Raw genomic sequence first — 26926 nt, forward strand, 5'->3', positions numbered from 1 at the left:
TCTAACCTTTAGAAATATTTCAGACATCTTAGGAATTGTGAAGTGACCAATTGTTTGTGAGTCCCTGTGTGTTTAAGCAGCATTCAGGTGTTGGGTGACAGCGTGAGGCTTTGTTTTCTCAGGTGAGTAGAGACCCTGAAGTGTCACATCCTGCAGGACAGGACAGCAGGGCGCAGGGAAAGAAGTGGCTTTTGGGGGTTTTATTTCTTTTCATTCTTCCTAAAATTGTAAGACCGCTTTAAAAGTGCCTCTTCTGGAAATGTAAACTCTCTGCCCCCATCCTTTTTATTTTCCACCTTCCATGTGCCAACATGCACAGAAGAACATCTACTGTTATGCATCCACCAGCCACCAACATGATATAGAAATGATGCTTTGTACTTGCTGGTCATGAATTGCCACAGGTATCTGCACTAGATTTCTGCTCTTCTATGCTGGCAGTACATACATTTTGAAATAGAGTTAAAAAGGCTAAGTCCAAGGAAGAATAGTAAGTTAGAAGCTGGAGTAAGAGTCCAGCATGTGTAACCTAAGGTCAGATCTTCTCCAAAATGTTGTACATCTTGTCTGTGATCAAAAGTGAATGTTCCCAAACTGGGTTTTCTTACACACGAAACCCCAAACTCTCTAGACAGCTGTTTAGCTGATGCAAGTATTATATTGAATAGATTAGGCCCTTTTAGAGTCATATAAATATCTGTATATATATATATGGGTGTTTTAGAGAGGAGGGTCTTCTGGTTTACATTGGCTCTTTCCTTCTCATATACCTTTTCAAATAGTCCAGAAAATAATTCTCTAGTGGCACTTTCAGCTCTTCAGTTGCTAACTATGTTGAGTATTTATGAACTGAGATGGTTGCTTAATCTCTTCTGGGTATCACACGTTCCCCAGTGCTTGGCCAGTGTCTGACAGACCTTTGTTGCACATACCGTTTGTGGTTTGAACACTACTGTTGGATACTAGTCCTTGTTTAGGATGAAATCATCAAAAGAGCAGAAGTATATGGGTATTATTCCTCAAAGACTGCTTTCCCCAAACTGAAAATCACTGAAGGATTGCAGGACTGCAGTTGTTTTATTGAATGACACAACCTCGTTTTCCCATGGGGAGCCTAAAAACTGCCTTTGAGATGGTCCTGGAGAGTTGAATGAGCTAATATGAAACACATTGTCTGCTGGTGTTAGAGTTTTAAAGCTAAAATTTTATCATTCCACAGACTGATTGGAAGCCACCATAATTCATGTGTGAGCATGAAATAAGGCACAGAATGTTTGGGGCCTCTCAAGGGCATTTGATGAATCTAACTTTAATTTAGAAGTACTAATAGATTATCGATTCAAGCAGGATGACTGTGCAGAGATCAATAACAGATTACACTCTGTCTCTCTTAAATACCAAAAATTACTGTTGAAAAGAAACGATCATTCTCATCTCTGTTTTCATTAAGAAAATTTTCTTTAAAGTTTTCTTGGTGCAGAAGGAACGTGTAGGTTTTTGGTTTGCCAAGGTTGAGTATTTAATGCTGGAAAAAATAAGTATAGCTCTGGACATTGTCTTAGCATCATATTTTATGGAGCCACATGTTATTTTACTTTTCTGTTTTTCCACAGCCTCATTACTGTTAGATACATAAATAAGTTGTTCCCATTGGAAAGATATTTCTTTGCTTAGAATCAGAGCCTTTAACACTTTACTCTAGCATTTATCTTCTTCTCAAGAAACATCTGTCCTTGAAGCTAATAGTATCTTAACCCAAGTAAAAATGGCAGAAAGGATGCCTTCTCTCACAAGCAATCAGAAGTTGCATCATGCTCTCTGATGCCCTCTGTGAATTCTGCAGAACACAGGTTGACAATGAATCATGGGTTTAATACAAATGGATCATCTTTGTAATCTGAAAAATATAATGTACAGTAAATCTTGTCAAAGATTTTCCATTGAATAATATTCTTTAGGGCCTGCTGTTAGTACTCTTGAGATTTTGCTCTGCTGATAGTGCTTAATATTTCTGGATAGCTCTGAGTTCACAGATCCTGTCATTTCTGTATATCTGTTGAAAAGTTGGAGGGATTTATCTGAGAAGCAGCAGAACGGCTAGGTGAAACATGAAAATGCATTGCACATCTACAATAAATGTGAGGAATGATGACAGCGTATCACAGAAAACTAATGCAGATGTTTTGGAAAGATGTAGTTCACGTGTCTTACCTCACATCTTAGAGCTTTCATGTCCTTTCCCTGAAAGGGATAACTGGCTTTTCAGCAGGTTCAAAACAGATGACCATCTAGAAATAGTAAGGCAATAAAGGGATGTTGGGTCATAATATGTAAGTAGTTTTTTCTCAGAGAGGTTTCTTGATGTTATGAATCCTTACCAAGGTAAGGAAGTGTTGCTGGGTTGTGCAAGTTTTACAGATATAAAAAAACAAAAGACTTGTTCAGGTAATTTTGTCTCTTTACACATGACCTGATGCATGCAGCTATTGTGCTGTGGCAGGATTGCACACTGAAAGTGTTACATTTTGTAGAAAAAGGCGAGATAAAAGAGCTTTTCAAAAATTAGGTACTGATTTGCAAGGGTACGTGCCACAAGCAGTTTCCAATTGAAGGCTGATATCCATGGATCAGTAAGCTAAAACCAGATTATAAAACCAAAGCTGTCTGTTTTTGGAGCCTGGTAAAAGATTCAAGCCCTTTAGCTAAAGTGAACTGAAGCATCCATGATGTTGAGGAGCTGGATTGTGAAAAATGGTCAGGTACTTAAAAAGATACACTTTTGAGGCTATAGCATGTAATCTTGTCATTACTGACCTTACTTTAGTCCCCCCCTTAAATTTTGTCAGGTAAGACAAATGAGTGTTTATTATACAAAGATAGATATGAACCAGCTTTATAGTTACAAAACAGTAAATAATCAGTTATTTAAAATTCATGCATTAATCAATCAATTATATTTCTTTTTTCTTTTATAGCAGTAGAAACTCAGAGCACCAGTTCTGAGGAACTTGTTCCAAGCCCTCCTTCACCACTTCCACCTCCTCGGGTCTACAAGCCCTGTTTTGTCTGTCAAGACAAGTCATCTGGATATCACTATGGTGTCAGTGCTTGTGAGGGATGTAAGGTGAGTGCCATCATCTCCCTTTTTTTTCATAGGACCACGTTTCCTTTTAGTGAGGAGCAAAGCAGTGCAGCTTGGTGTGAGTTAATTGTCTTCAGAGAAGCCTGTACCTTTCTCATGTAAATTAATTCTGTTTGATACTTAAATCCAGGTGATGACCATTTTGCCTGGAATTGTTTCCCTTCATAACTTCTGCTGAAGTGTGTCTTTCACAGACTTCAATTAGTGTTGACTAACGTGAGAATGTGATCAGATGCAGAGATAAAAGAAGAATGAAGTGAAAACACTCTGAGACTGTACATCTGTATGTCACGTATACCCTGAGAACTCACATGGTCGTTGTCTGCTCTCAGCCTGTTTTTCTATGTGCGTTTACCACTGTGTTTTCAGATGATGGAATTTGGAAAAGGATCTGATAATCTAGAAATTTTTGGCATAGTCTGGTAACTAACCTCAAATCATATTGGGAATTCAAGACTTAGCGGGTTGGTATTTGCAAAATTTAATCTGTCAGACTACAGGACTGGCACATCTGTGAGCTGCTTTCGAGTGCTGTGGTTTTCAGAGTATGAATTAACTGTCCTAGGACGTGGTAATAGCATATGCTGTTCTAAAGCAAAAGATGTCTAAAGATGAGCTGCACATCAGAAAAGCAGTGTCAGCAAAACCATGTGTGTATGGCAATAATAAGAGGTGTGCATGCAGTGAATGGTGTGCATGCAAGGAAGAAGGTAATGCAAAAAAAAAACCCAAAAAACTCATAGGACAGATGCTCTTATAGTTCATTCAATATGGTACCCTAATGCAATGTTCATTTTTGAATGGTTAAATGAAAAACCTGTCATTTTAATCCATCAAATTAAAATAGGTGCCTTGTGCTTAGTACAGTGATGATCCTAATGCATGATGCAAATGTGACAGACACTGTGTCCATATAAATAAAGTAAATAAAGTTACTAGAAGAAATTAATAAAAGGTATACTGCTATATTATATGAAATATTATTTTTCAGATACTGTGCAGTTAGGCATTTTTACTTTATTCTTTGAACCCGTGGCTTCTTCCACGATACTGGTCTTCTGTAGGAACATAAAATGTAATCCTGGGTTAGTGTCATTAGGCAGGAAACTGTAGGAATGGACTCTTCTTTCTCCCATATTTTGCAACCATATATACTGAAGTACTGAAAGTCATTGTTTAAGTTCACCTCGGTTTTAGGATCTCTTTCTGGTATTGAGGTTTTCCTTGGATGTTACTTTTGGTTTAGATGTCACAAGTGCCTGCTAGGAAAAGCTATGGTAAGAGCGTACCTGCAGCTGATTTCATTAAATAGGATATCTCATCATACTCAGATGTTAACACACAAATGGTGGTGTCATTTGCTCACCCACATGTTCCCTTTAAGCACAGACATAATTGCAGACTTTGGCAGAAGGGTCACATGTCCCTAAGACTTCATTATTTTTGAAAAATATGCAAAAATATACTGTAGAACTTTTATTGGCATACTGTAAAGCATGTTCATAAATAAGTAAAGCAAGGCTGTATTTTTCAAAATGTATGAAGAAATCCATCTTGTTATGTGTTGTCCATTATTCTACAACACAAAAATAACCCTCACATTCACTTATTTGCCAATTTGCAAGATGGGGTAATTCAGTGCTTAGCAATAGCTGCTGTTGAAAAGAAAAAAAGAGGTGAGTTACGTACAGAACTTGTCACTCTCTGAGAAATAACAGCATTCCAAAGCAGTAACTTGGCTGCTTGAGACTGAAAATACTTGGATTAATTGATGCTAGCTCTTCAAAAGGTTGGACTAGGATTTTATTAATCTCTTCCACTGAGTGGAAGAATTAACTTCCTTAGTGAGTGCCAGAAACTGACAAAGAGCATGATGAGACTACGAAGTCAACTAGTAGTCCTTTTGGTGAACAATCATGTACTGCATTTGCTGTTGAAAGTTTTCTGAGTTTTCAGGTCAACAGAAGTGGTGGTATGCTGAACGACAGCAGTACACGACCACAACACCAGAGAGAGCCTCAGAAACCTCCACATTGCCTCTCTTTCTCTTTGCCTCCACGTTTCTACTCTTTCTCTGAAGAATGTTACCCTTTTCTCTTGAGCCCTTTTCCTTCCTCTACTCAAGACTGCCCTCACTCTTGGTTCCCATTATCAGTTCTTCATGCTTTTCTTTGCTCCAGCCTTCTTCATACAAAAAAATTATCCAGTTGCTTTGCAAGATTAAATAAACACTGAGCACTGAGCACTGCAGCTGGGAAAGCCCTGTCTCCTGTAGATCTCTGCCTTTCAGTCAGGTAGCCCAGGTTTATTAGAGAACCTGTGTTTCACTGAGGGCTTCTGCTTGGGATGGAGCTAGAGTTTAATGCTGGTGCTCTGGTGAATCAGGGAGCAATAACAGAAGTTCATGGTATAGCCTCTCATCTAGTATGGAAACACAAGTTTATTTCTCCTTTATCTGAACACATATCTCCATGCAGTTTCTAAAGAACTTTATTTTCTTTGAGATCTGGAGCTCCACTGAAGCTGACCAACATGTTGAAACATTGCTGGGACAGAGAGAGGCAACCTGATTTACGGACAGCTGGGTTACACAAAGCTCGTTCTGTAAGAAGCTAGACAAAAACATCTGCTGCATCAAGTATTCATTCTCTTTTTCTCCTCTTTTACTCTGACCTGATGGCCTTTTTCTCTTTCTTTACTCCTATTTCCACTGCTGCTTTTTTTCCACCAGATTTGCAGTCTCTGTTATGTTATATTAAACCTTATATTCACTCCTTTTTCTTCTTGCATTGCACCTCCCTCTGCTTTGAGCTCCTTTTTTCAAGTATTTTCCTTTTTCCTTTCTGACTCATTTACCTTTCCCTTCAAACTCCTGGCAGTCTTGTTTCTCAAGAGAAACACACATGGAAAACTCTGCTCATATCATATTTATCTAGTTAGGGGCCTGTTCCTTTTGTTTTTCTGTGCTCACTCTGCCTTGGCTTTCTTCTAGTTCTCTCTCTGCTTCTCTCACCTTTGCCCTCTGTGTTGAGGTCCAGGGAAGCTGCCATCACAGTGGTCATTGGCAATCCACATCTAGTGCAAAGGGACAGCTTTCTGTCCCCCAGATTTTGGGTTGATGACTGCATTTGGTTCAACAGGTTTTCTTTTTCATGATTTTCAGAGCTCTTTAGATTCTCCTTCTACTTTGCTTACTGCCTATTCAGTGTTTCCTTCAGTGGCTCTTTGTTGACTTCCTGGTGCTATTCCCTGATGATCAGTTCTTTGGTTTTCTATCTCAAAAGCAACACCTACTGACCTATTTTATAGTAGACCAATGGGGGAGGTCATGGCAATATTCTTCTTGTAAAGAGTGTATTCTTAATGGGGACCCTTCCAACCATGAGCCTTTGGAGAGCTGTAGATGATGATTAGGACTTCATGATGCTTGATTTGGGAACCACTGCACTAGAAATTTTATTTCCCCCCCCCCCCAAACTGTCTCTTTTCTTGCTTGGTGATAAGATTGATCCTTTCTCCTATTTTTCCTTCTCTTTTTCCTATTTGCTGTCATCCTTGGACTTAATTCTTTCAGGTACCTTGAAACAACCTCCTAAGCTTCTTTTTCAAAGACTTGTCCGTATTCTAAGTGCCCCTTTTTAAGTGATCCTTTAGCCTGATTCATTACCAGAGTCTTCACTACTATGCTCTACTGTTCTGTTCTTTGACTTGTTCTAAGGCTTTTAGGGGCTGGAATATTTCATAATGCACAGTTGTGAACCACAATGAAAGCCTAGGAGTTATCTGAATAATTTTAAACAATTTGTTTTCTAATTGTAGTATGTTCATGCTGAAAAATTCATTAGTGATTGTAGACTTAGATTACCTGACTTCTTGCCTTCCAGTTTTGAAATCTTGAATCTTCCAGACGGTTGATACCACTTTTTCTCAATTTCGTCAGTTACATTCAGTAGTCAGATTTCTTTTGCTGTTTTAACCTGGTTAAAAAAAAAAAATCTTAGCTTTGTGGTTTTTTCTGGGTGTTACGCTGCAAAAGGCTTACATCCATCACAGCCTTCATGTATCTACTAGAATCTCAAAACCAAACCTATCGTCACAGAGCACTTGTATTTTGTAAGAAAAATTCCAGAGCCAGTCCATCTTTTTATGTGTAAAATTCACAATATTCAGCCTATTTACAACTTTTCCATTTTGTAAACCGTATGGCATTTCAGAGGTGGGTTTTGGCGTCTACTCACATATTTCATGACCTCAGTTAAAGACTTCTGAAATCTTTTTTTTTTTAACATTTTTTTTTTCCTTTCCCCCAGTTTCTGGGTGTTGCTACATCGCACGCAAACAAATTCCGTACCAAATGAGTGACTTGGATTTCTCCAGCTGGTGCAAGTGGGTATAGAGCTGACTGTCACCGATAGCCCAGCTCTTTGGTCCTGGCTTGGCTCCTCATTGTAGCTGGGTTGGCAGAAAGGGAGACTGAGCATAGTGGGCTGGATTCCCCAGACAATGCCATCATTGTGTGGGCAAGGAGGAGAAGCTGGTGTTCTGGCAGCTTCAGCTGTCTCTGAAAGCCTTGTCCCTTGTTCTGGGCGTTTAAAAGATGGCATTCCTCTGCTGGCAGTCCTGCCCAGATTCCTCGCTTGAATTTGGTGGGCAACAAAGATGCCCAGAGCAGTTTCAGGAGAGAAAAGAGTGCAGCATATAGGAGAGTAAGTATGCAGTAATCCAGTAGTTTTGTCTGAATGATCTAAGTGCCTCTTTGCCTGTTGCTGATGCGAACGGACAAAATTGTAGATAAATCAACTTCATTAGTGAGTGATCCCAGGTTGACTTTTATCATAAGAGGAGAATAGCTTTCCTTCCATCAGAGTTTTCACATAGAATCACATCTAATGTGGGATCATTGAATTTAAAGGGTAGCCACATTTAATATCTTTTTAAACATTTACAGCTATGAAAGTATGTCTCTTTATTTGGCACCTCCCTGACTCAGGATGTTTTTTTGTTGTGTTTTTTTTTTAATTGCAAAGGCTTTAAGCAGTATGGAAAATAGGCATTGATATAAACCTTGACTTTTAGGTCTATAATTCTGTAGGCCTGACTCCCACAAAACAAAGAAGAAATAATAAGGTATACATAGGAGAAGAAAAGAGAAAGAAGAGATATAATGCAGCACTTTCTGCTTTGACCAGATTTGCTGATCCACATGGTTGTTTAGCTTGGGGGAAAAAAAAGTCATTTTTTTGTAGCTCTATATGACTTGCTTACAGATACTGTGGGGGGCAGTCCTACCACTCAGCTTGAGACCCAAAATTAGTTGTCTAACTTTAAATATTGAGCTCTCTCTGCAGTCAGTGGAGAGAGATGAGCTCCTCTGATGGCTGATTCAGAACAGCTAAACTCTGGGTCACCCTCCAGAGCAGCCTGTCCCCACAAGCCATTGGATTAGGTGCCCAAAGCACAGTTGTGGTATTTTTCTCCACGATGTCTCCCATGGTTATGTCCCTCTGGATGCTGAGAGGGTTGGAGTTCCCCTGTTGTGGGATGTGAATTTGTGACCAGCAAGAAATGTTAATGAGTGGCATAAAATATTTAAGGGAGTGCCACAGCAGAGTCCCCTTTATAGAAGTATACTTTGGGACAGATGCCTTTTTCTTTTAGTACTGCCTCTTCCATCACATGAGAACAGATTTGCATTTTCCTAGGCAGCTCTGGGGCTGTAGAGGGATCTTAAGCAGCAGTTACTCTTAATAACACCACTCTTGCACATGTTAGCTTCTAGCTATAATGTAATTATATTTAAGCCTATATTTATGCCCCTTTATTGGGAATTAAGGATGCAGACATAGAATTTTCTTAGTTACCTAACACTGAAAAATAAAAGCAAACTTCATAAAACGAACTAACTAATACTCCAAATATTTATTTGGCTTTGTTTTCCTGGCATATTTTAATCACCTGCAACTGAAATGAAAAGTAAGGAATGGAAAGTTCAGAATATGTGCACAGTGTGATTTGCATCAGGGAAAGAAGTAATATTGTTTGCAGGAATGCAATTGTAAGAGCTTCTATCAGTTCAGAAGAAAATACAGATCAGCCTGAATGATCAAGCTGTATTCGTCTCCATTTAAGCTGTGTTAGGAAGTGACAGTGCCAGCAGTGGAGATGCACGCTGTCACTCAGGCACAGCTATGAAGAATTCCTCAAATCATGGAAAATTGCTCCTAGTTTCAGCTAAACCAACAGTCATTTTTTTATAAGGTGAAAAATGTATTTTGAGATACATTTCTGCATCCTATTAATATAATCTGATCTTCAACTGTAAGCACTTTGCAGTGTAGCAGCACTCAGAACCATTTGTTTACAGGAAGCAGTGTCATATGCAGAAAGACAGTAAATGAGTTGCAACTTATTTAAATGTGGTAAGGAAGACGTGGAGTTTTTATATATTTTATACTCTCATAGGAGACCTGATTGTTTTAATGCCATATTTGATTCTAGCTTTTAAAATAACCAAATACAAGAAAGCAAGGTGTACTTTGAAAAGATGGTATTTGTGTCTCAGTTAGTTGTTCATTTTTTTTCTCTCTTCTTTTGGGAGGTAAATCTTTCACCAAATACTGAATTAATTTCAGATTTTTTCAGCACAGAGGTGCATATGTTTATTGGTAGTCTACTGGCAGCAAGTAAAAATTATTAAACAGAAGGGATCAAGGACAAAAAAATTGTTTCCATACATTTTAAAATATCTTTTCTGGGTTGTGTGACTGACATGAAATGAAGACAAAAAAATCAATTGGCAACCATGACAGATAATAAAAATGCGAATTATGTTGTGTGTTTGAATGCCATATTTGATTGCCAGTGTATTGGGCCCAAGCTATGGATTATACCTGAGCTGCTCCCCTGCACTGGGCTTCTGGAACAGAGATGGACAAAGAGCAGCAGTGTCTGTAGGGGACATAGCACATACATCCACAGCTGATCTTCCACCCATCCTGCCCATTGCCCTCAGTCATACACCAGAGGTTCATCTTAAGCTGTGAGAACTGTTGTTTTTACTAATTATTTTGATTTGTTTCTGGCAGTGATGCCAGTGCTATAAAAGTGCAGAGATTATCCCCAATTGCTTTCTAACCATGCTAACCACAGTGTTCCAGTTATTTGAGAGCACAACCTGTGGAAACAGGAACTGGAAAATACTCTCATTTTGCATAAGCTGTCACATGGTGACACATAATTTTTTGTATTAAATCTTGCACTCCCTTTTCCTGCAAAATTCCCAATACCATCGGTGAAGTCATTGTCAATAAAGAACTGCAGCATCAGAATATTAAACTATGGTGCATCAGTGGCCGGCCACATTTTGGGACACTTCTTTGCCATGCTGTGTGCCTGGAAAGTTTCTGGCTTCACCAATTAATACTCCTTCTGCATGTGGTCCTCTCTCCCATGTCAGATTGTCAGCTGGCCCATTTCAGACACCAAAGGAGTTAACTAATGTAGATGTGAACTTTCCCATCATGTGTCAGCCAGCCGTAGTACCCATGGCTGTTCCCAAGAGTATTTCTTAATATAGATGTAACCTTTGTGCCTTCTGACCTGGCGTATCTTTTCAGGGTCTTTGGCCAATAATCAGCTACAAATTTTTTCATTATTATTATTAAACTAGAAATCTTAAGTCTTGCTCTTCTGGCAGGGTCTATTCCTTTTTATACCTGAGAATACACACCATAAAAAGAAGAAATTTCAAATTTACGTGTGTCTGTACTTTTTATTGTAGTTCAGTAACGGTTTCTCTCACCCAAGGTAGGTACTGAGGGGTTCTTTTTGATGTGTTTATCACATTTCAACTTTCACCTGCCCATAGCTGTTGCAGCTTATTAGCAGATGGCTGAGAGCTGAGGTTCACACTAGATCAGTAAAGTACATGCCATTTGCAACAGCTTTAACAGAATCATAGAATCACAGAATGGTTTGGGTTGGAAGGGACCTTAAAGACCATCTAGTTCCAAGCCCCCTGCATGGGCAGGGGTATCTCCAGCTTGCTCAAAGCCCCATCCAACCTGGCCTTCAACACTTCCAGGGATGGGGCATCCCTAAGTTCCTTTGGCAACCCATTCCAGTGTCTCACCACCCTCACACTAAAGAGTTTCTTTAGTTAAGAGAATTAATTAAATTATATGTACATGTGGTAGAGTCCCTGTTCTACTTGTTTCTGTTTAAATTGTAGTTTGTATTTTTCTTAAAAAGAATTTAAAGATTTTGTTATTGGCACATCCTGGAGAAGTAAATCCAAAGTTAATTAGTTACATAAGTGTACAAAATTGAATTATCCATTATCTAGTTCTGTCTATTTACCTGTTAAGTAGAAATTCAGATGCTCTTTGTTTGCTATTTGTTGTGAATTTATTTTGAAAGATACACATTATCTGGTTATTGGAATCTACTACCCAGTCCGTAAGTGGTCAAATTCCCAATTTGCAGAAGTACTCTGGTTGGCCTCAGTGACATTCCATTGCTCTCTGCTTACTGACTGACCTGCTAATGGAAACAGAAGTTCTTTCTAATCCCAAATTAAATGTTCCTTTGAGGAAATTTCCTCCGGGGGTATTTTCTTTAACTTCTTCTGGAAGTGGAGTGCAATTGAATTTGTAGCATGGATCCCAGAACTTCAGCTTTGCGGAGCTGCACTTCATGGCATTTCAGTCTTGTGCTATAACAGGAAAGACAATTGGATGTAAATTTCCAAGATCTAGTATTTCCAGTAGTCAGCTTTATGCATTCTTTCTTTGGATTGTTTATTGTGTACACTCTTCTTTTTCTTCCCCCTCTAGAGCAAAACAAATAAGTTACTAAAAAAAAACTTCTGTTTTTGAGTAGCCGTTCCAAAAATTAGAAACTGCCAATGTTAAGGATTTTCCCATGTGTCTGCCTTTCCCTCTTTGTATCTGAATTTTACTGTAGTCTTTAGTATGAATACATTGTTTCTTGAGTTCTATTTAAAGGAAGGATGTATTACGTCGTTCTTCCTATTTTATTTTATTCTGATTATTTCAGAGAAACTTTCCATATACAGCAGACACCTCTAGGTGTGATTCCTGTGTAGCTCAGCACCCCGCATATAAAACTTCTTGAAGTGTTAAAGAAGGCATGCATCCAATTCTGTAATTGGTAGTTTTGATATATTGGTATAGTAACTGTTTAATTGGTATGCTGCTAGAGCAGGTCTGCCAAATATTTAGGGTCCCTACTCATAAATTGTTCTCCCCTTTGATAATATGCAGGAGTCCTCACAATTTCCATAGCTTAATTCAGGAGACAGCGGAGAAGTAGAAAGGCATTATTGTGTATTAAGTCCCTTATGATTTCACATGGCCACGCTTAAAATTTCTCATTTAATATATTTTAGTGGGAAAAGTTACTGTGCAATAAAAGCTGTATCGTAATACCTACATTTAAGGGGAAAAGGGTATATTGTTTCTGGATCCCCTGTCTAGAATAACGGACACATAAATTACAAGGTGAGAAGGCAGTCAAAAGTAGTGTCAAAAAATAGAGATTTAGTTGGCTGTAAAGGCAGTCAGAGATTTGACTCCAGCCTAGCAAACCTCAGTGACTGCTGGGGACCCTTCCAGCATGGGAGGGGAGAGGCATCAGCCCCAGCCATGGCACCTGAGCGGGGTCCATTGTCGCCTGGGAGCCAGGAGACTGATCCAATGCTTAGGGAGCAAGTTTGTTCTCATTTGAGAGTTTCTTTAAAAGTTACAATTTAATGGGACCCATTACTGTCAGCTGCAGCCGGTTCCCTCTCCCAGGCACTTACCAGGGGAAGCAGAGATTTATAGCCCTGGTGCAGCCACTGCAATGGGCTACTGTTCACTCCTCCCACGAGTGTCCCAGCTGGCTGCTCTCCAGATGAATCTTCCCAACAGGGAAGGGTCTTTCTTGCCTCTGGGGTGCTTGACTTGCTTTGGAGCCATGCACACCTCCAAGATAAATACATGGAAAATGTGATCTTAACCAGTCCACATTTATCCATAGTGATGGACAGGAACTGCTGCATGTACAGAAAGAAAAAGGAAAACTCTGTAATATTTTGAAAGGAGAGAAGAAAAGGCATGTTAGGTGAACAGGAAAGATGCAAGCACATCACTCAGGAGCCAAATGAATGAGCTAACTCAAAACACTTCTTATCTTATGCCAGGTTCGTGTGACTTTCATAAACTGAACGAATGGTCATCTTGTGATTATGTGAGCTCTTTGCTTCAATCTGTCCATTGATTAAAGTCTGGCAGGGGAGGGAGAAAACAGGAAGACATCTTGCTGAGATTTTCCTGTGTTAGATTAATCATCCTCAGTTTATTCACTAGTCTGAAATGTCATGTTTTCTTGGTATGAAAGTTGCCCAGTCCCAGACTCTCCCTTGCTTCCCTATGGCTTGGCTGAGTGAGCCATGGTGCCCAACACTGGACAAGGTGGAGGCAGCACTGTATTTGTCCTGTAAGCTACGATGCTTCTTCAGCATCTCATAATTTGTGTGGTGTATGCAATGAGATCCAATATCTTCGATTAGTATTGCCTGTAGAGTCTTTGTTGTAACTACCCAGTTGATTCCTCTGGCTCTGTGTGAGCTCTTGCTAATCCCTTGCACTGGCACAAACTGCATTTCATCCACCTTCCTCAGCCTGGTTTTCCATGTTGGTGACAATGTTTTGACCACATGTGCTTTGTGTACAGAATCTGGGCAGAGGGGTACAGTCACCATCTCGGTCTTGAAAATGGGGGGGCTGCCAAGCTTGTCCAGCTCCAACTCATCCTTCTGCTGTCGCCTTCAGTAATGAGTTTCAGCTGCAGTGTGGAAAGGTAATTTTCCTTGACTACTGCCAGTACTGTAGAGCCAGACTTACATATTTCTGGGTGTTTACTTCAACTCTGTTTTCTAGTCTCCAGGCATCCGAGTTTTACTAAACTCTACATTTTGCAAGATTGGGGTGGGTAGTTCTGTATTAGCAGATGCTCTTAGTTGCTCAATGAGAGGGAATAAAAGTATAGCATAAAGGGGTAAGTACAAGTACTCGCCAGATTTCACAAGACTTGATTTAAGATATTTGTTTAGAGATCAGTTGTCAAAACTAGGAGTTAAAAAACCAATTGTGAGCAGATAATGAATGTGCTTTGATGAGCCATTCAGATGCCTAAAAAAAAAGTAGCAGGAAGTGTAATATTCAAAACATCTGGTTTATTTTAGCATGTTTATGTCCATGTTATTTCTTCTGAGAATTTTTTTTTCTGCATTGTTTTTGTACGTCACTTCATCCCTCCTTATAGACTTCTCTGCTGTGGATAGAGCACATTTTTAAACTCCTTCCAGGTCACAAAACGAGAACAGAAATGTGCTGTGCCTTGAAAACAAGCAAGAGCTGTGCTGTGGCACAGGCAGAGCAAGCTCTTTGGCAACCGTGGTGGCAAGTGGGTGCTGAGCCAGTACCCACAGGCACCCACCTGAACTCAGGCTGGGGTGCTGCATTGGCTCCGTGGGTTAGGGAAGGAGCAGGGAGGAGCTGGCTGTGCACACAAACTCTTTGTGCATATCTCTTTGCTAGAGCAAGGGGAATTGTGTTTCAGTAGGCTTGCAGGCATATATAAATATTTGTGGCATAGTTTGCATTATTACTGTAGCTGGGCTGTAAATATTTGGCTGCTGATAGTGTGTTGGAAGCTAGTGTCTCTCGGAATTTCAGACAGTGCAGAAATGCAGTTTTGTATCAGCTGACAATTATGAAAGTCCCTGTGTCTCATCTGATGAAGTATGGTGCCAAACATGTGCAGGAACTCCAGAAGCCTTTATGATGAAGGCTGGGGAGGGAAGGAGGAGGAGGATGCAATGCCTGCCCATGCAGGGAATTTCCTTGGAGCACGCACAGACCTTCTTTCTCCCATGTAGGTATGTGTTTGAGCTTGCCGTCTCCTTTTCACATGTCCCCACCTCTGCCATCAGCTAAATGGAGAGACTAATTTGAGAAACTCCTACAAGTAATTGCAGCATAGTAATTGCACAGCTTAACATGAGTCTTTTCCCTGTCTTGCCTGCTGCAGGATTCTGCATGTCAGGACATGGTTATAGCTTGATGGGGATTTTTTGTTTGTTTTTACCAGGAGGTCCACTACTTTGTTAGAGTAGCTGTTGCTTAGCGTCTTCCCTTTGTAGCTCTATGCAAAAAAATCCTGTGTATGTCTAAGTAAAATGGTGACTTTGTCCTTGGAGGATGGTTCCCCTGCTCCCACCATCCAAAAACCTAATGCATGAAACCAGAGGCCTGAATTAAAGCTGTAAACCAAAATCAGCCATACATGTGGGGGTTAACAATTTGGAAAGTCTTTCCTGATACTGAGTTTCCATGCAAGAGAGCAGCTACATAAATGGTTTGGAAAAGTGTCATTCTTTAGGAAGAAATACTGCACTTAATTAATTCTTGCTCCTGGGAGGTCAACCTGGGGCACTCATTATTGTCTTAATTGGTGGTATAAATCCTGAGGCACTGGAGGGGAAGAGAGGAAAAAAAATGATGAGCAGTTAACAACACAGCCTTTTGGAGAACTGCTAGCCAGTTCTACAGCCATCCTAGTGACATTTTATGGTTTTATTGGGTTATAGGTCTGGTCCTCCACAAATTAGGTTAAAGGGAATTGATTTGCATAAACAAAAATATAAGAAAAAGGCAAAATGCAATAACTCATTCCTGAGTTCTCTATTAAACTGTGTGAAATAACTCAGTGCACAACTCAGAAAAGCCTTTCTTTGATCTCCTGTTATTCGTATTAAATTATATTCATTACTCTTCCCATCTGGAGTTTCCTAGCAGGCCAAAAATCATCCTACAGACATTACTGAGAGGAAGTTAACTGTAACTTTTTAATTGTATACATTTCATCTCCTTTTTTTTTTTTTTTTTTTTTTAATTTGAAGAAAGCAGATGGAAGTGCATACCCAGCGCCTTCCTCTCTGTTTAAATTACTGAAGTGGATAAGCAGAAAATCTCATCCGTTCTTTTCCCTCACATATTGTTTTAAGGTGATGACTGTTCTGTCTAGAGACTTTGACATGTTTGCTAAAAAGGTCAGGAGTTCAGTGAAAATCAAAATTGTGGAGAAATCTGTGCATAGTCTTAGGGATGCCGTGGTACCCTCACTGGAGAAATCTGGTTGCAGCAGATTCACAGCCGAATGAACACATCTCCCTTGTTTCATTGGTAGCTGCCTCTCTGCCAGCTGGCCAGAGGAAGTGTTTCAAACTCCCCAGAAAAAAAAGAAGAAAAAACAATGTTCCGACATTTCGCACATGTTTCTCATGTCAGGCCAAGGTTTGTGGAATCACAAAATGTTGGTGTGGGGCATCATGAAAAATGGGGTTTCTTTCCAGCCCCACCAGTAGCTAACAGCTAATTGGCATTAGTGGCTCCATGTATGATTTCCTTCAATCTATGTCATCAAATTTTTTTTTGTTTTTTTCTTGCTCTCTGAGGCCCACAAGAGTTTTTTCACCTTTGAAACTGCTAGGATTTATCAAGTGTGGCCTGCTGGAGAATTTCTTGCAGTTGTCACTAAGTGTCTCCATTTGGGTACCTTGGAAAGGGGTGGCACATTCCTCATCTGCCTGTCCTTGTCATCTGGATTTTTGTGGGTTTTTTAAGAAATGAGAAAACCCTGAAGCCCTCAAGCTTTCCCATTCATGTAAAAATAATGAAAAGAGAATTGGCCTTTTTTTCCTCATAGTGTGGGTTGCTTGTAGGTCCACGGGTTGGTTTTCCTGGATGAGAGACATGAGATAAAACCTGACTATTTTTAGGAAGTGTTTTGGATTACATTGATTTTTTTTTTTTTAATTAAAAAAAAAATAAAAAAGAAAAGAAAGAAACCCCACCACCCTGGTTTCAATAGCAAATTTGGTTTTCTTTAGCCATGGAAGGTTATAGCTACTCTTCATTTGCAGCATAAATGACTAGAGGAGAGAAAATATGGATGGCAAGCAGAGAGTTTCTGCTGGAAATAACAGCAACAATGGACATACCCAGAGCACATCCCAGGGCGAGCTGGTGCCCAGACCCTCTGCTGCCAGACGCCTGGCATCTCTAGGTGCTCACTACAAGCTATTGACATTTAACAACATTTATTCATTTGTTTTTGTAAAGATCTGCCTGTCCTGCCCTGACATATATCATCAGTGCAATTTCCTCGCTTCCTGGCAGCAAGCCTCCCTCCACTTATTGTTGTAGCTGCTTCCATTTTGTGCCGGCAGTGGTTTCCAGCCACAATGTCAGACAATTAATTTGTTTATTCTGCAATCTGTGACTTCCAAAGCGTGATAGACAGTGTAGACATCCCGGAAAAGTGCTGTGCAACTGGGAATATGCTCATTTTAGTTTCCTTTTAGATAGCTGCTTTGGCAGCTTTCGTTACTTGTGGGGTCTTGTGTTCTGGCTGCAGCCATTTTACGATGTCTTTTGTACTCTACAGAATCCCTTAGCAGCATATGCTGGGTCATTTATAAGCTGTTCTATACAACTCCAGTTGTGAGATTGCATGTTATCAAGGCCTTTCAGAGTAAATATTCCCAGTTCACAATTGAAAATTATGTCTCTGCCCCAACCTGACTACCAGGGTTTGTGAGGAAGGGTTTTTTGTTGTTGTTCCTTGGCTGCTGTCACCTGTAATAAAATACTTCAAAACACATTCAGTTCACAAATGTACCTGGGCAATTCCATGGACACAGTGCAAAGTAGTTTTATGCAGATTTCATTACTGAGAGAGACCTAAAATGTCTCCGTTGATGCTCAAGAGAGATCAGGAATGGGGTCCTTACCTTGCCTACTTATGTTTTACAGTCTTAGCAAGGATAGAGGGTAACTGAAATGGCTAAAAAAAAAAAAAATAGATTGAAAAGAGGCTGTGAACTGCAAACAGAATTGTTTTATAAAAAAGGTACATATCTGTACAGCCCGTATTTGAGAATAAAGCTAACGGCAGAGATTTCAGTTATGTTGTGGGCAGGATTTTATTTCTGGTTGTTAGTGGCTTTTATCTTTCCCTTCAGAGCTCAGTGAGTCAGACTTTATACTGATAAACTGTACCATAGAGAAGTCCTTCCTACTCCTTTTACCACAAAGTAGCAATACACTATACTCAAAAGCTTATTTTGCAGATTTACCAAAGAATGGCCTCTCAATCTGCAGGAGTCATAGCTGGCTGCCTGTATTTGGGGGTAATCAAAGCTGAACCAGATGAACCGAGCAGGCTGTTCAAACAGATTGAGCTCTCAATAGCCCTTCTCTGCTGATTACTCTGTCACTGGCTTTTGCAAGTGCAAGTTTTTGACTTGTAGGCCTGCTGCATCTGCAGATAAGATTTGGCGTGCCCTAGGATGGCAAAATATTTTTAGGACGTTGTTGGGATCAAATGATCCAACTCTCAGTTTGATGTGCATCACTTGGGTTCTTAATAGTCCCACTTTGCCAAAATCAACTGGACAATGAAGGAGAGAAGGAGTTGTGTAGATTCTATTATAAGATACATAAGGGTAGCAGTTCCTGGTAACCATTCTGTAAGACTTCATAAGCTTAAACACTTAACATTATCTTGAGGGCTCATCCCTAATGACCTCCTTTGTAACAGTGGCATAAAGGCATTCAAAATATTACTAGAATAGTTAATACTCTCTATAGGCTCTGTACTGATTTCTCTAATTTTGACACACTACCAGGAAGATACTACAAAAGTAAGTAGTGAGTGGAATAAGGTGGGGTTTTTTGGCCTTATGTTTAAGTTAGACTGACTAAATAGGCTATTTAGTTGTAAGCAATAGACCTAGTAAACTGGGTTTATTTGCTGCTTAATACATATGGTTTCACGTATCACTCTCTGCTTTCAGTGCAGCAGATAAGATATCAACACAATTAAAAGTGAAAAATAATCTGTCTGCTCTGCCAGTGGTGGATGCTCAGAGAACACACGCTGATACAATAGATTTCTGAATAATTTATACTCAGCATTTTTTCCTTGCACTCGGTAAATGAGGACGCCTAATGTGGCATGGTCAGAGTGATACTCTGTCTGTCATCCATTAAGATAACAAGATTGGTGGACCTGGAAGGAGCATGGCATAGTGCACAGAAAAGATGAGATTAAAAATTGAAGTGTTTGTCCAAAATGCTTTGTGTAAAGGATGCCGATAAAAGCTGCTCAGAAGGACAGAATTAATTCGTAAGTGTGATTTCTGCAAAGCTTTGTTTGCCTTGGCTAAAATAAAAACACAAAAGTCTGTGCTCCTCTCAAAACTTGTGGATTAAAGGAATATTAGAGCAAGCTACTGTTCCTGGTAGGTTTTCAGTAGCTTCCTCTATTTTAAATTCAGGTACTTTGTAGGTGCTATCAAAACTCATTATGTACGACAGTAATGCTTTGTGTCTCACAGAATGTTGGGGTTTTTTATTATATTCATAAGGCATTTTCAATTACAAAGAAAGGATTATTTGTACTTGTTTTTGGCACAGGAGTGTCTCATTCCCCATCATAGGGTGGTAATTTGGATGAGATGGTAAAATATTTGCATAAAAAATTGCTCATGTCAATATTCAGGCAGACTCCTTTTGAGGTGGATGTATTACAGTTAGTAGTAGCTTTGTTTTCCAAGAGCCAGTAGGCTCTTGAAGTCAATTAATTTATAAACAGTGGTGATTTGCTGTCTCTGAAGTTCCTGACAACTTCTTAAGGTTAGGTCACATTTGTATTTTCTTCATTTTTGAATAAACTCTTGGGGTTGTGAGGTCAGATGGAAGTAATTTGAGAAAAAGCACTTGGAGGTAAACTTAGGCTTGCTTCTAACTTCACTATTTATAGTAAACAGGCCATTGTGTTATACCTGTGCTATCTGGAACCCAGCCTTGACATGGTTTTACTGTGCTTTTTAACACAGCAGCAAGCACCCAACTCTGCCCATCTCCATGTCCTGCAGGGTTTTCTCTCTCTGGTAACCAAAGCAGGTGAGGTCCAACCATGTTCAGAGGGATAAAGACAGGATGCTGTCTGTTTTTTTAAGCCCGGTGTCAGATTTGGGAAAATTTTCTGGGCATGACCTTGCTGGCCTTGCCTTCTAAAATTAGGAGGATGCACATTGTGAGACTTGTGGGTTCTGAAACTGCCCCAAGCATGCAGCGAGTGCTTCTCACCCATCAGTGCTTGAACCCCTGTCACAGTTTGGGGGCTGCATGCAGAGAAATGAAATAATATTTATAATGTGGGCATTTTTCTTAAAGCCTATCCAGAGGGAATGTTAAAGATCAAGTCTTTTCAGGTATTGCAGACTGTTTGCCACAAATCTTAGTAGAAATGATATCCTTGTCTTAAGAGAACAGAACTTGGGGAGTGGGCACTAGCTCAGTGCTGCTGAGGAAAAGATCCCTAGTTTTGAGCAGGACCACATTAGCTTTTTTTCACCTGAACATGTCACGTAAACAAGTTCATTTTTCTTTCTGTTTTGTGAGCAACTCCAGGAAGGAAATCAAATTAAAGGTGTTAAAAAAGTAATTTGTAAAACAACAGTCTTAAGTTTCCACAATTAATACCCTTGTCTATATCATTCACTTTGTGTAGGACATTGCCTGGGGAGGTTAAGCTGTAGAAGAAACTGTCTTTTATTTCAACCCGGAGAGCTGTTTTTTCTTCTTAAGCCTTTTATACTAGCCATGAGTACATGAATGCTTTACACTTACTATCTGCAGAAGTCAAATTACTTCGTTTCTGTTGGGCTGTGAAGTCAGCTTTGAATGGTGAGGACTGAGATAGCCTCCTCTGCTTCCATTCCTGATGGGCTGTAATTAAACCTTAGGTTAAAAGGATGCAGAACCTGCATTTAAATGTCAGAACTGCTCAATCACTGATTGTCACTACCGGTCCTAGTAGTCACTGGTTATATTTTGGTGAAGTACAGGTATATTTGGAAGAGGCTGTTTCTCCTTTTCTCTGTATTGGGTAACACTTTTGAAGCTCATACTTTGTTTTAGGTAGTGCTTGTGTTAGTGAATCAGAGGTCTCTTGGGCATGGATGCACTGCAGCCCTCTGCCCTAAAGCATGTGCAGGCAAAAAGGAGGCTTTGGGGACTGGTTTTTTTTTTCTAAATTATTCTAGTTGTTCAACATCAGGAGACAGTTGCTGCATGAGAGGGTAATTTTTTTTCATTTGGGCCACTTTGTTACCTACCCTGTCAAGCTGGTGGTAGGAAAGTTATTCCATCAGTGGCTGTGGAAGTTGATTTATACACAACACTGGGTTAAGCTGGGGTGGCTGCAGGGGAACCTACCAATCTTGGCTTCCCCTTCCTCTTTCCAACTAAAAAGTGGAGTTCCTATGAGCCATATGGAGAACCTCGAACCAGCACAGCTCACGCTTTCTTTCTGTTGAATTAAACCACAGTAGTTGCCACGGACTTCTCACAGTTCTAGTTAGCATCCTCAACAGTTACTGTAGAGCTGGGCATCACAATTAGGGAAATATCAAAGCAAGAAAGTAGTACATGAATGTTAACATAAATTTTTTTCTCAACAAGTAAACAAGTGTTGATGTGTGCATATCAAGTACAAGTGTTGATGTGTGTGAATGTATACATGCTTGCCATACTTTTTATTGTAAAAATTTCAAGCAGTGTTGATGATCAAAAGTGCAGAATATGAAACAGCAGCATTATTGATAACTTAAAAGGTTTTAGTTGTCTAAACAAATAGCTTTAAATTCTTCTTCTGTGTCCAGTAGCTTAAGGAAAATAAGTGAAGAGTTTTTATTTACCTCTTTGATACTAGTATTAAGTATCTTCTAAATCAGAGGAGCTAAGTTCAGGATGAGGCTTGCCTGTGCAAGAGCCAGAGAGCACTAATGCCAGCGGTTATGCGATTAAGGAGACATTTTTCAGTTCTGACTGAATTTGAGGTATTTTCATAACATTGGCATCTATAACATGTTGGGTGTGCAAGGAATTTATGACCAGCCCTTACTGACTGTGCCTGCCCTACCACTCCCTGATCATATGGCCAGAAATTCTCCCAATTCACTCTGAAAGAACTCCTCTCATATCTTGGTGAGTTTTTCTAGGAGATCCAATTTTACACCTTACCAGGATTACATCTGCAAATAAATGCATTGTGGAGCTATCCTCTGTAGCATCAAGTTTACCACTTCCCTGTAGGGTATAAATGGGTGGCCAGTTGAAGAGTTTTAACCTCTCCAGCCCTCCAACAGATACTAAATTGCTAACTGTTCTTCCATAATGCTGTGATGTTGACTGAAATTTGACCCTGGTGCTTGCTGAAACGATTTTCAAAATCTGAGTGAGAAGGTTAAATAGTGCTGTCAAATTTCCAAATGTCTGGTGCAGAAATACTTTCGCTGAGTATCTGTGGGTTGAGCTCTGAAATGCTTAAAGTAATCCTCTTTTTTTATTCTTCATTATTATATGATATTATCTAAAGCTTCGGTCTTAGTGGAGATAAAGAACTTGGGTTTTGCCTTTTTTTTCCCATGCCAGCTAACCTTGCTATTTATGGCTGCTTTTCTCTCTTGCTGAAGGAGTCATCCAGTCAAATGGTATTCCTTAAGTACAAACCAGATCTCTAGTTCTCTCTAATTTTTGTTCAAGATCATTGTAATTACTTGATTATTTTCACAGCTGTATCTGAATAAGAAAAAAAATGCTGTAATTGGCAACTTTTACAAGTTCACGACTCAATAACCTGATGCTGGAACTCTTCCACCTGTAGAAGCCTCATTAACTGCTGTAGGAGTTCCAGCAGCTACGAGATCTGTGTTTCAAATTATTTCTCATTTTACATGCAGCCATCAAACTAGAGAAACTCTGCATTAACAAAAATAGGTGGGATCTTTAGGCTGAGAGAGGCTGTTGGTTGTTGGATGAGTGCTTGACTTCTGAGTGGATCTGTTAGGAAAGCTGCTGTTTACCCAACTCATTGCCACATCCTTAAGCCCAAACTATTTTTATTTGAGCTGTTTCTAAAATCTAAGACTTGCTTCCTGAATGCTATTATTAGATTTAGTTTATCTTTTATTTAAGAGATGACTCTTATGTTGCAAAAAACAATAGTAAATTATAAGAAGACTGAGTCTTTAAAGATGTCATATTCCAGCCATAACTTAACTTTATTTTGTTATTTTCAAGCAATGTTAGTGCCTGACTCTAAGGGTTATGGGAAGCTCAAGAGTTTATTTGATGTCTTTTTTTCTTAATTTCAGGGCTTTTTCCGCAGAAGTATCCAGAAGAACATGGTTTACACATGTCATAGAGATAAAAACTGTGTTATCAATAAAGTTACCAGAAATCGCTGCCAGTACTGCAGACTACAGAAGTGCTTTGAAGTGGGAATGTCCAAAGAGTGTAAGTTGTCTTCAGAAACAATTTTTTTTTTGTCATAGCCTACGTATATATGGTATTCCTAGGGGAAGAAAAATAGTATGTGATTATATGATTGAAGCCAGTATATGCCTTTATACATGCAAAAACGGCTATGAATTTTACACACAACTTCAGACCTGTACTTTGCAACCTAAATGTGGTCAGTTAAGAACCCTTGAGTGCAACCTGTGTGACAGGGCCACCCTGTATGAATGTGAGAACTCCCAAGTGGGTGATTTTGCCAGGTTTTCTACAAGAACAAAAGCAGAGGTAACTTGCCTGAAGACAGGATTAGCTCCCTGCTGCCCTAGAAATGGCTTCCTGGGGGCAAGGGCATAAGGGCAACAGCACTGGTCTTCTCAAGCCTGGTTCTTGACCTCCCTCTGCCCTGCAGACCAGCTCATGGCTTTCCTGGGATTGGTGTCAGCCCAGACTGTCATTTCAGAAGGGCTTCCTGATGGTGCAGCAGGCAGCAGACTTCTTCAGCCTTGCACCTTCTCCCTTGTGTCGATGCAGGGGCTCATGTCAGAGGTTCTTCTTTCAGCAGTAGCATCAGTTTGTTCCATTTTACAGAGCTGGTGCTACAGTGGCTTTGAGTCTTGGCTGAAGCCTCTTTGAAGGGCAAAACAAGCTGGCAAATCCTCTTCTCAACCTGCAAAGCTAATAAACCTAACTAGGTAAAAATGCTGTCAGTTGCACGAAAAAAGAACAAAAAAATCAACAACCAAAGGATTTTCCTCCCCTTTCTTTTCTAGAAATCTCTAGTTTGCCCTTTAAATTAACATTTAAAATATTTAGGTAGAAATAAGTGAATTTTCTCTTTTTCCAGCTTATCGGTGTCCCTGTCAAGCATGAAAATTTAGCTAAAAAGCCATTCTCAAATCCCAAGGGAGTAATGCTATTAAAGCATTCTCATTTTTATTGGAGTGATTGCAGGAACAACAACAAAAAATGTCTTTGGTGTAGTGGTTTGTTTGATTGCTGAGGGTTTTTACCTTGATCAGTGATCATCCTGATACCAATACGTCAATTCCAGTAATAAACTCAACAAAAATTTTCATTTTGTGCATAAGGGAGAGGAGAAAATTGCCCAACATCACTTCTTTCATTCACCCACAGGAATTCCTTGTAGAGATTGTAAGACCATAGGAAAAAAAAGTGACACTGATGAGACATTTATGACTGAACTGTGACTTAAATCAGTTCTCACCCTCAGCATTTCTCCTTCCTGGATGACATAGGAGTTTCCAGTAGTTCCCTGCTCTGTACTTGGGCAGGAGCTGAAGGGTCTCCAAAGTCACACTGGTCCTTCCCAGATGTACCTCTTTTTTTCTCTCCCACCCTTTCCTTCATCTCCTCTTGGAGGATAAGTACTGAGAAGCAAAGAAGGAACTGGATGTATCTTTAAAACCACTTTGCAGTGTTTCAAACTCTTTTCCTTAGAAATCTGAATTTGTGTTTATTGAAAAAGGCCAACATCAAGTTTCAAGCAACTGGGGGAGCAAGGAGGTCTTAGGATTTCCCTTATTTCACTGTCCTTTCCAGTTTCTCTAGTTTTCTCATGTGCCTGAAGTGCACTTATCTACACTTAGGTGTAGATTTACTGGAGTGAAGACCACAGTAGGAGGAAAGGAGAAGGTAGGATAAATACAAAAATGCACAAAGATATAAGATTGAATGAGGAGGATTTTACTGATAGGTATTTGATGACATATAATATATATATGCACATAAAACTTTTTTCCTTGATAAAAACAGTATGATGCATTTTGGAGGGGAAGGGAAAACACTTTTTATCACCTGGGGGCTTCTTGGTCCTGAATTCTTAAGGATTTTATTGCTGACGTGAAGTAACTAATCTTATTAAATGCTGTAACATCACATCAGAGTAGGTTTTGGAAATACCAACAGTATTTCTAACATGTTAACCAAACTTATTTAGGCTAAAGTATAAAGACTTACTGCCTTTCAGGTGATGGATTGTTTTCTCCCACAGGATAGCTGGAGCTTTGCCAGCAAGAATTAATGTTTGGTTCTGCCTGCTTCTTCGGGTGATCTGAGTGAAATTGCCCTTTGGCAGTTGCTTTTATCTCAAACCACTACAGGCATTGAAAGGGGAATAGCAGGTTGGAGGGGGAACAGAGGATCCCAGGGAGAAGTGAGGGATGTCCTCTGGCTCCATTTCTGTAGAAGGTGTTTGCAAAGGAATAGAGAAGTTATTTTAAATGTCATCAGTGTGAAGGCAGTGTGTCTTGTCTTCTGGGTTTAAGAACTAAGTCTGAAGTCACTCTGTGTTATCCCTCCATAAACAGGAGCTTTTCATCTCTTAAGAGATTTGAGAAACTGTTTTCTTATCTGACCTTCTTTCATACATGTCTCCAGGTTTCGGCTATGTTTCTTTAGAAGTTTATGTAAACAAAGGCACATTTTGTCAGTGGGCTTTTTTCTTAACCAGATAGATTTTTCTCTTTTCCCCCAGTACCTTATTCACATTCTGTTTTTGTATCTTTTTACACTTCTGTTACCTTGTAATATAAAGGCCATGAACAAAGGACAGAATGAAGTCTCAGAGAAATCTCATAGGAAAACAAGCCTACAATGCTCAAACCAGTCCTAATCACGGTGAGCAGCTGCAAATAGGAACCCCAAGGTCTGTTCCCAGGAGCTAGGGAGGAATACATGCAGAGTTTCAGCATACAGAGTAATCTGTGCTTAAACGCTGCAGTCCTGTGTTTATTTGTTCTGCCTTTAAAGGACATGCAAAAGTAGTTGCATATGTGACTCCTTTTGAGCTTCATAAGCGTTGCACGCAAACATCAGAGATGAGAACTGGCAGCCCAGCCAGTGTGATAAGTTCAGGTTTTAAGAATGGAGATACAGTGGTCTGGGAGAGAAGAGGCACTGGGCTTTTCTTCTATGCTTTTATCTTGTTTCAGGGAATGAAGTGAGATGATAAAGGAATGCAATAAATTTGCATTTCCTTATAGGTTGTTTTTTGGTTCAGGGGGAAAAAAAGTTATCTTCTTAGATACAATGTTAGTTCCCAGATCTGATCAGGAGTGGTCAATAACAAGGCTGCCTCCAGGGCAGGAGTGGAGCTATTTGCCTTGTGATGGTATCTGCAGGTCCCGCTGAAACTGGATCCCGCCGGTGTAGCGACCGCCTTTCCTTCTGCTGTCAGCGGTGCAAAAATCTTCTGCTCCCAATAGACAAGACAAAGGGTGTGAGGGGAAACCACTTGGTGATGACTGTCTTATCATCCCAAAGCAGGGCAAAACACAGCTTGAAATTAAGCCCTGCTCTCTTTCCTCAAATCCCCCTCTTACAGAAA

General features: G+C 39.8%; 1 protein-coding gene across 2 annotated transcripts in view; it reads left to right on the forward strand.

Annotated features, from left to right (window-relative positions):
• The window catches only part of RARB (retinoic acid receptor beta), a 195895-nt gene that overhangs the window by 125413 nt on the left and 43556 nt on the right, over window positions 1-26926 (forward strand). For both annotated transcript variants that reach the window (XM_008504353.2, XM_008504354.2), the window contains exons 2-3: window positions 2976-3124; window positions 23436-23577. In XM_008504353.2, coding sequence (XP_008502575.1) covers window positions 2976-3124; window positions 23436-23577 — 291 coding nt within the window. The remainder of the gene's footprint in view (window positions 1-2975; window positions 3125-23435; window positions 23578-26926) is intronic.

This window comes from Calypte anna, chromosome 2 (assembly GCF_003957555.1).
Source record: "Calypte anna isolate BGI_N300 chromosome 2, bCalAnn1_v1.p, whole genome shotgun sequence".
In the NCBI taxonomy this organism is placed as follows: Eukaryota; Metazoa; Chordata; class Aves; order Apodiformes; family Trochilidae; genus Calypte; species Calypte anna.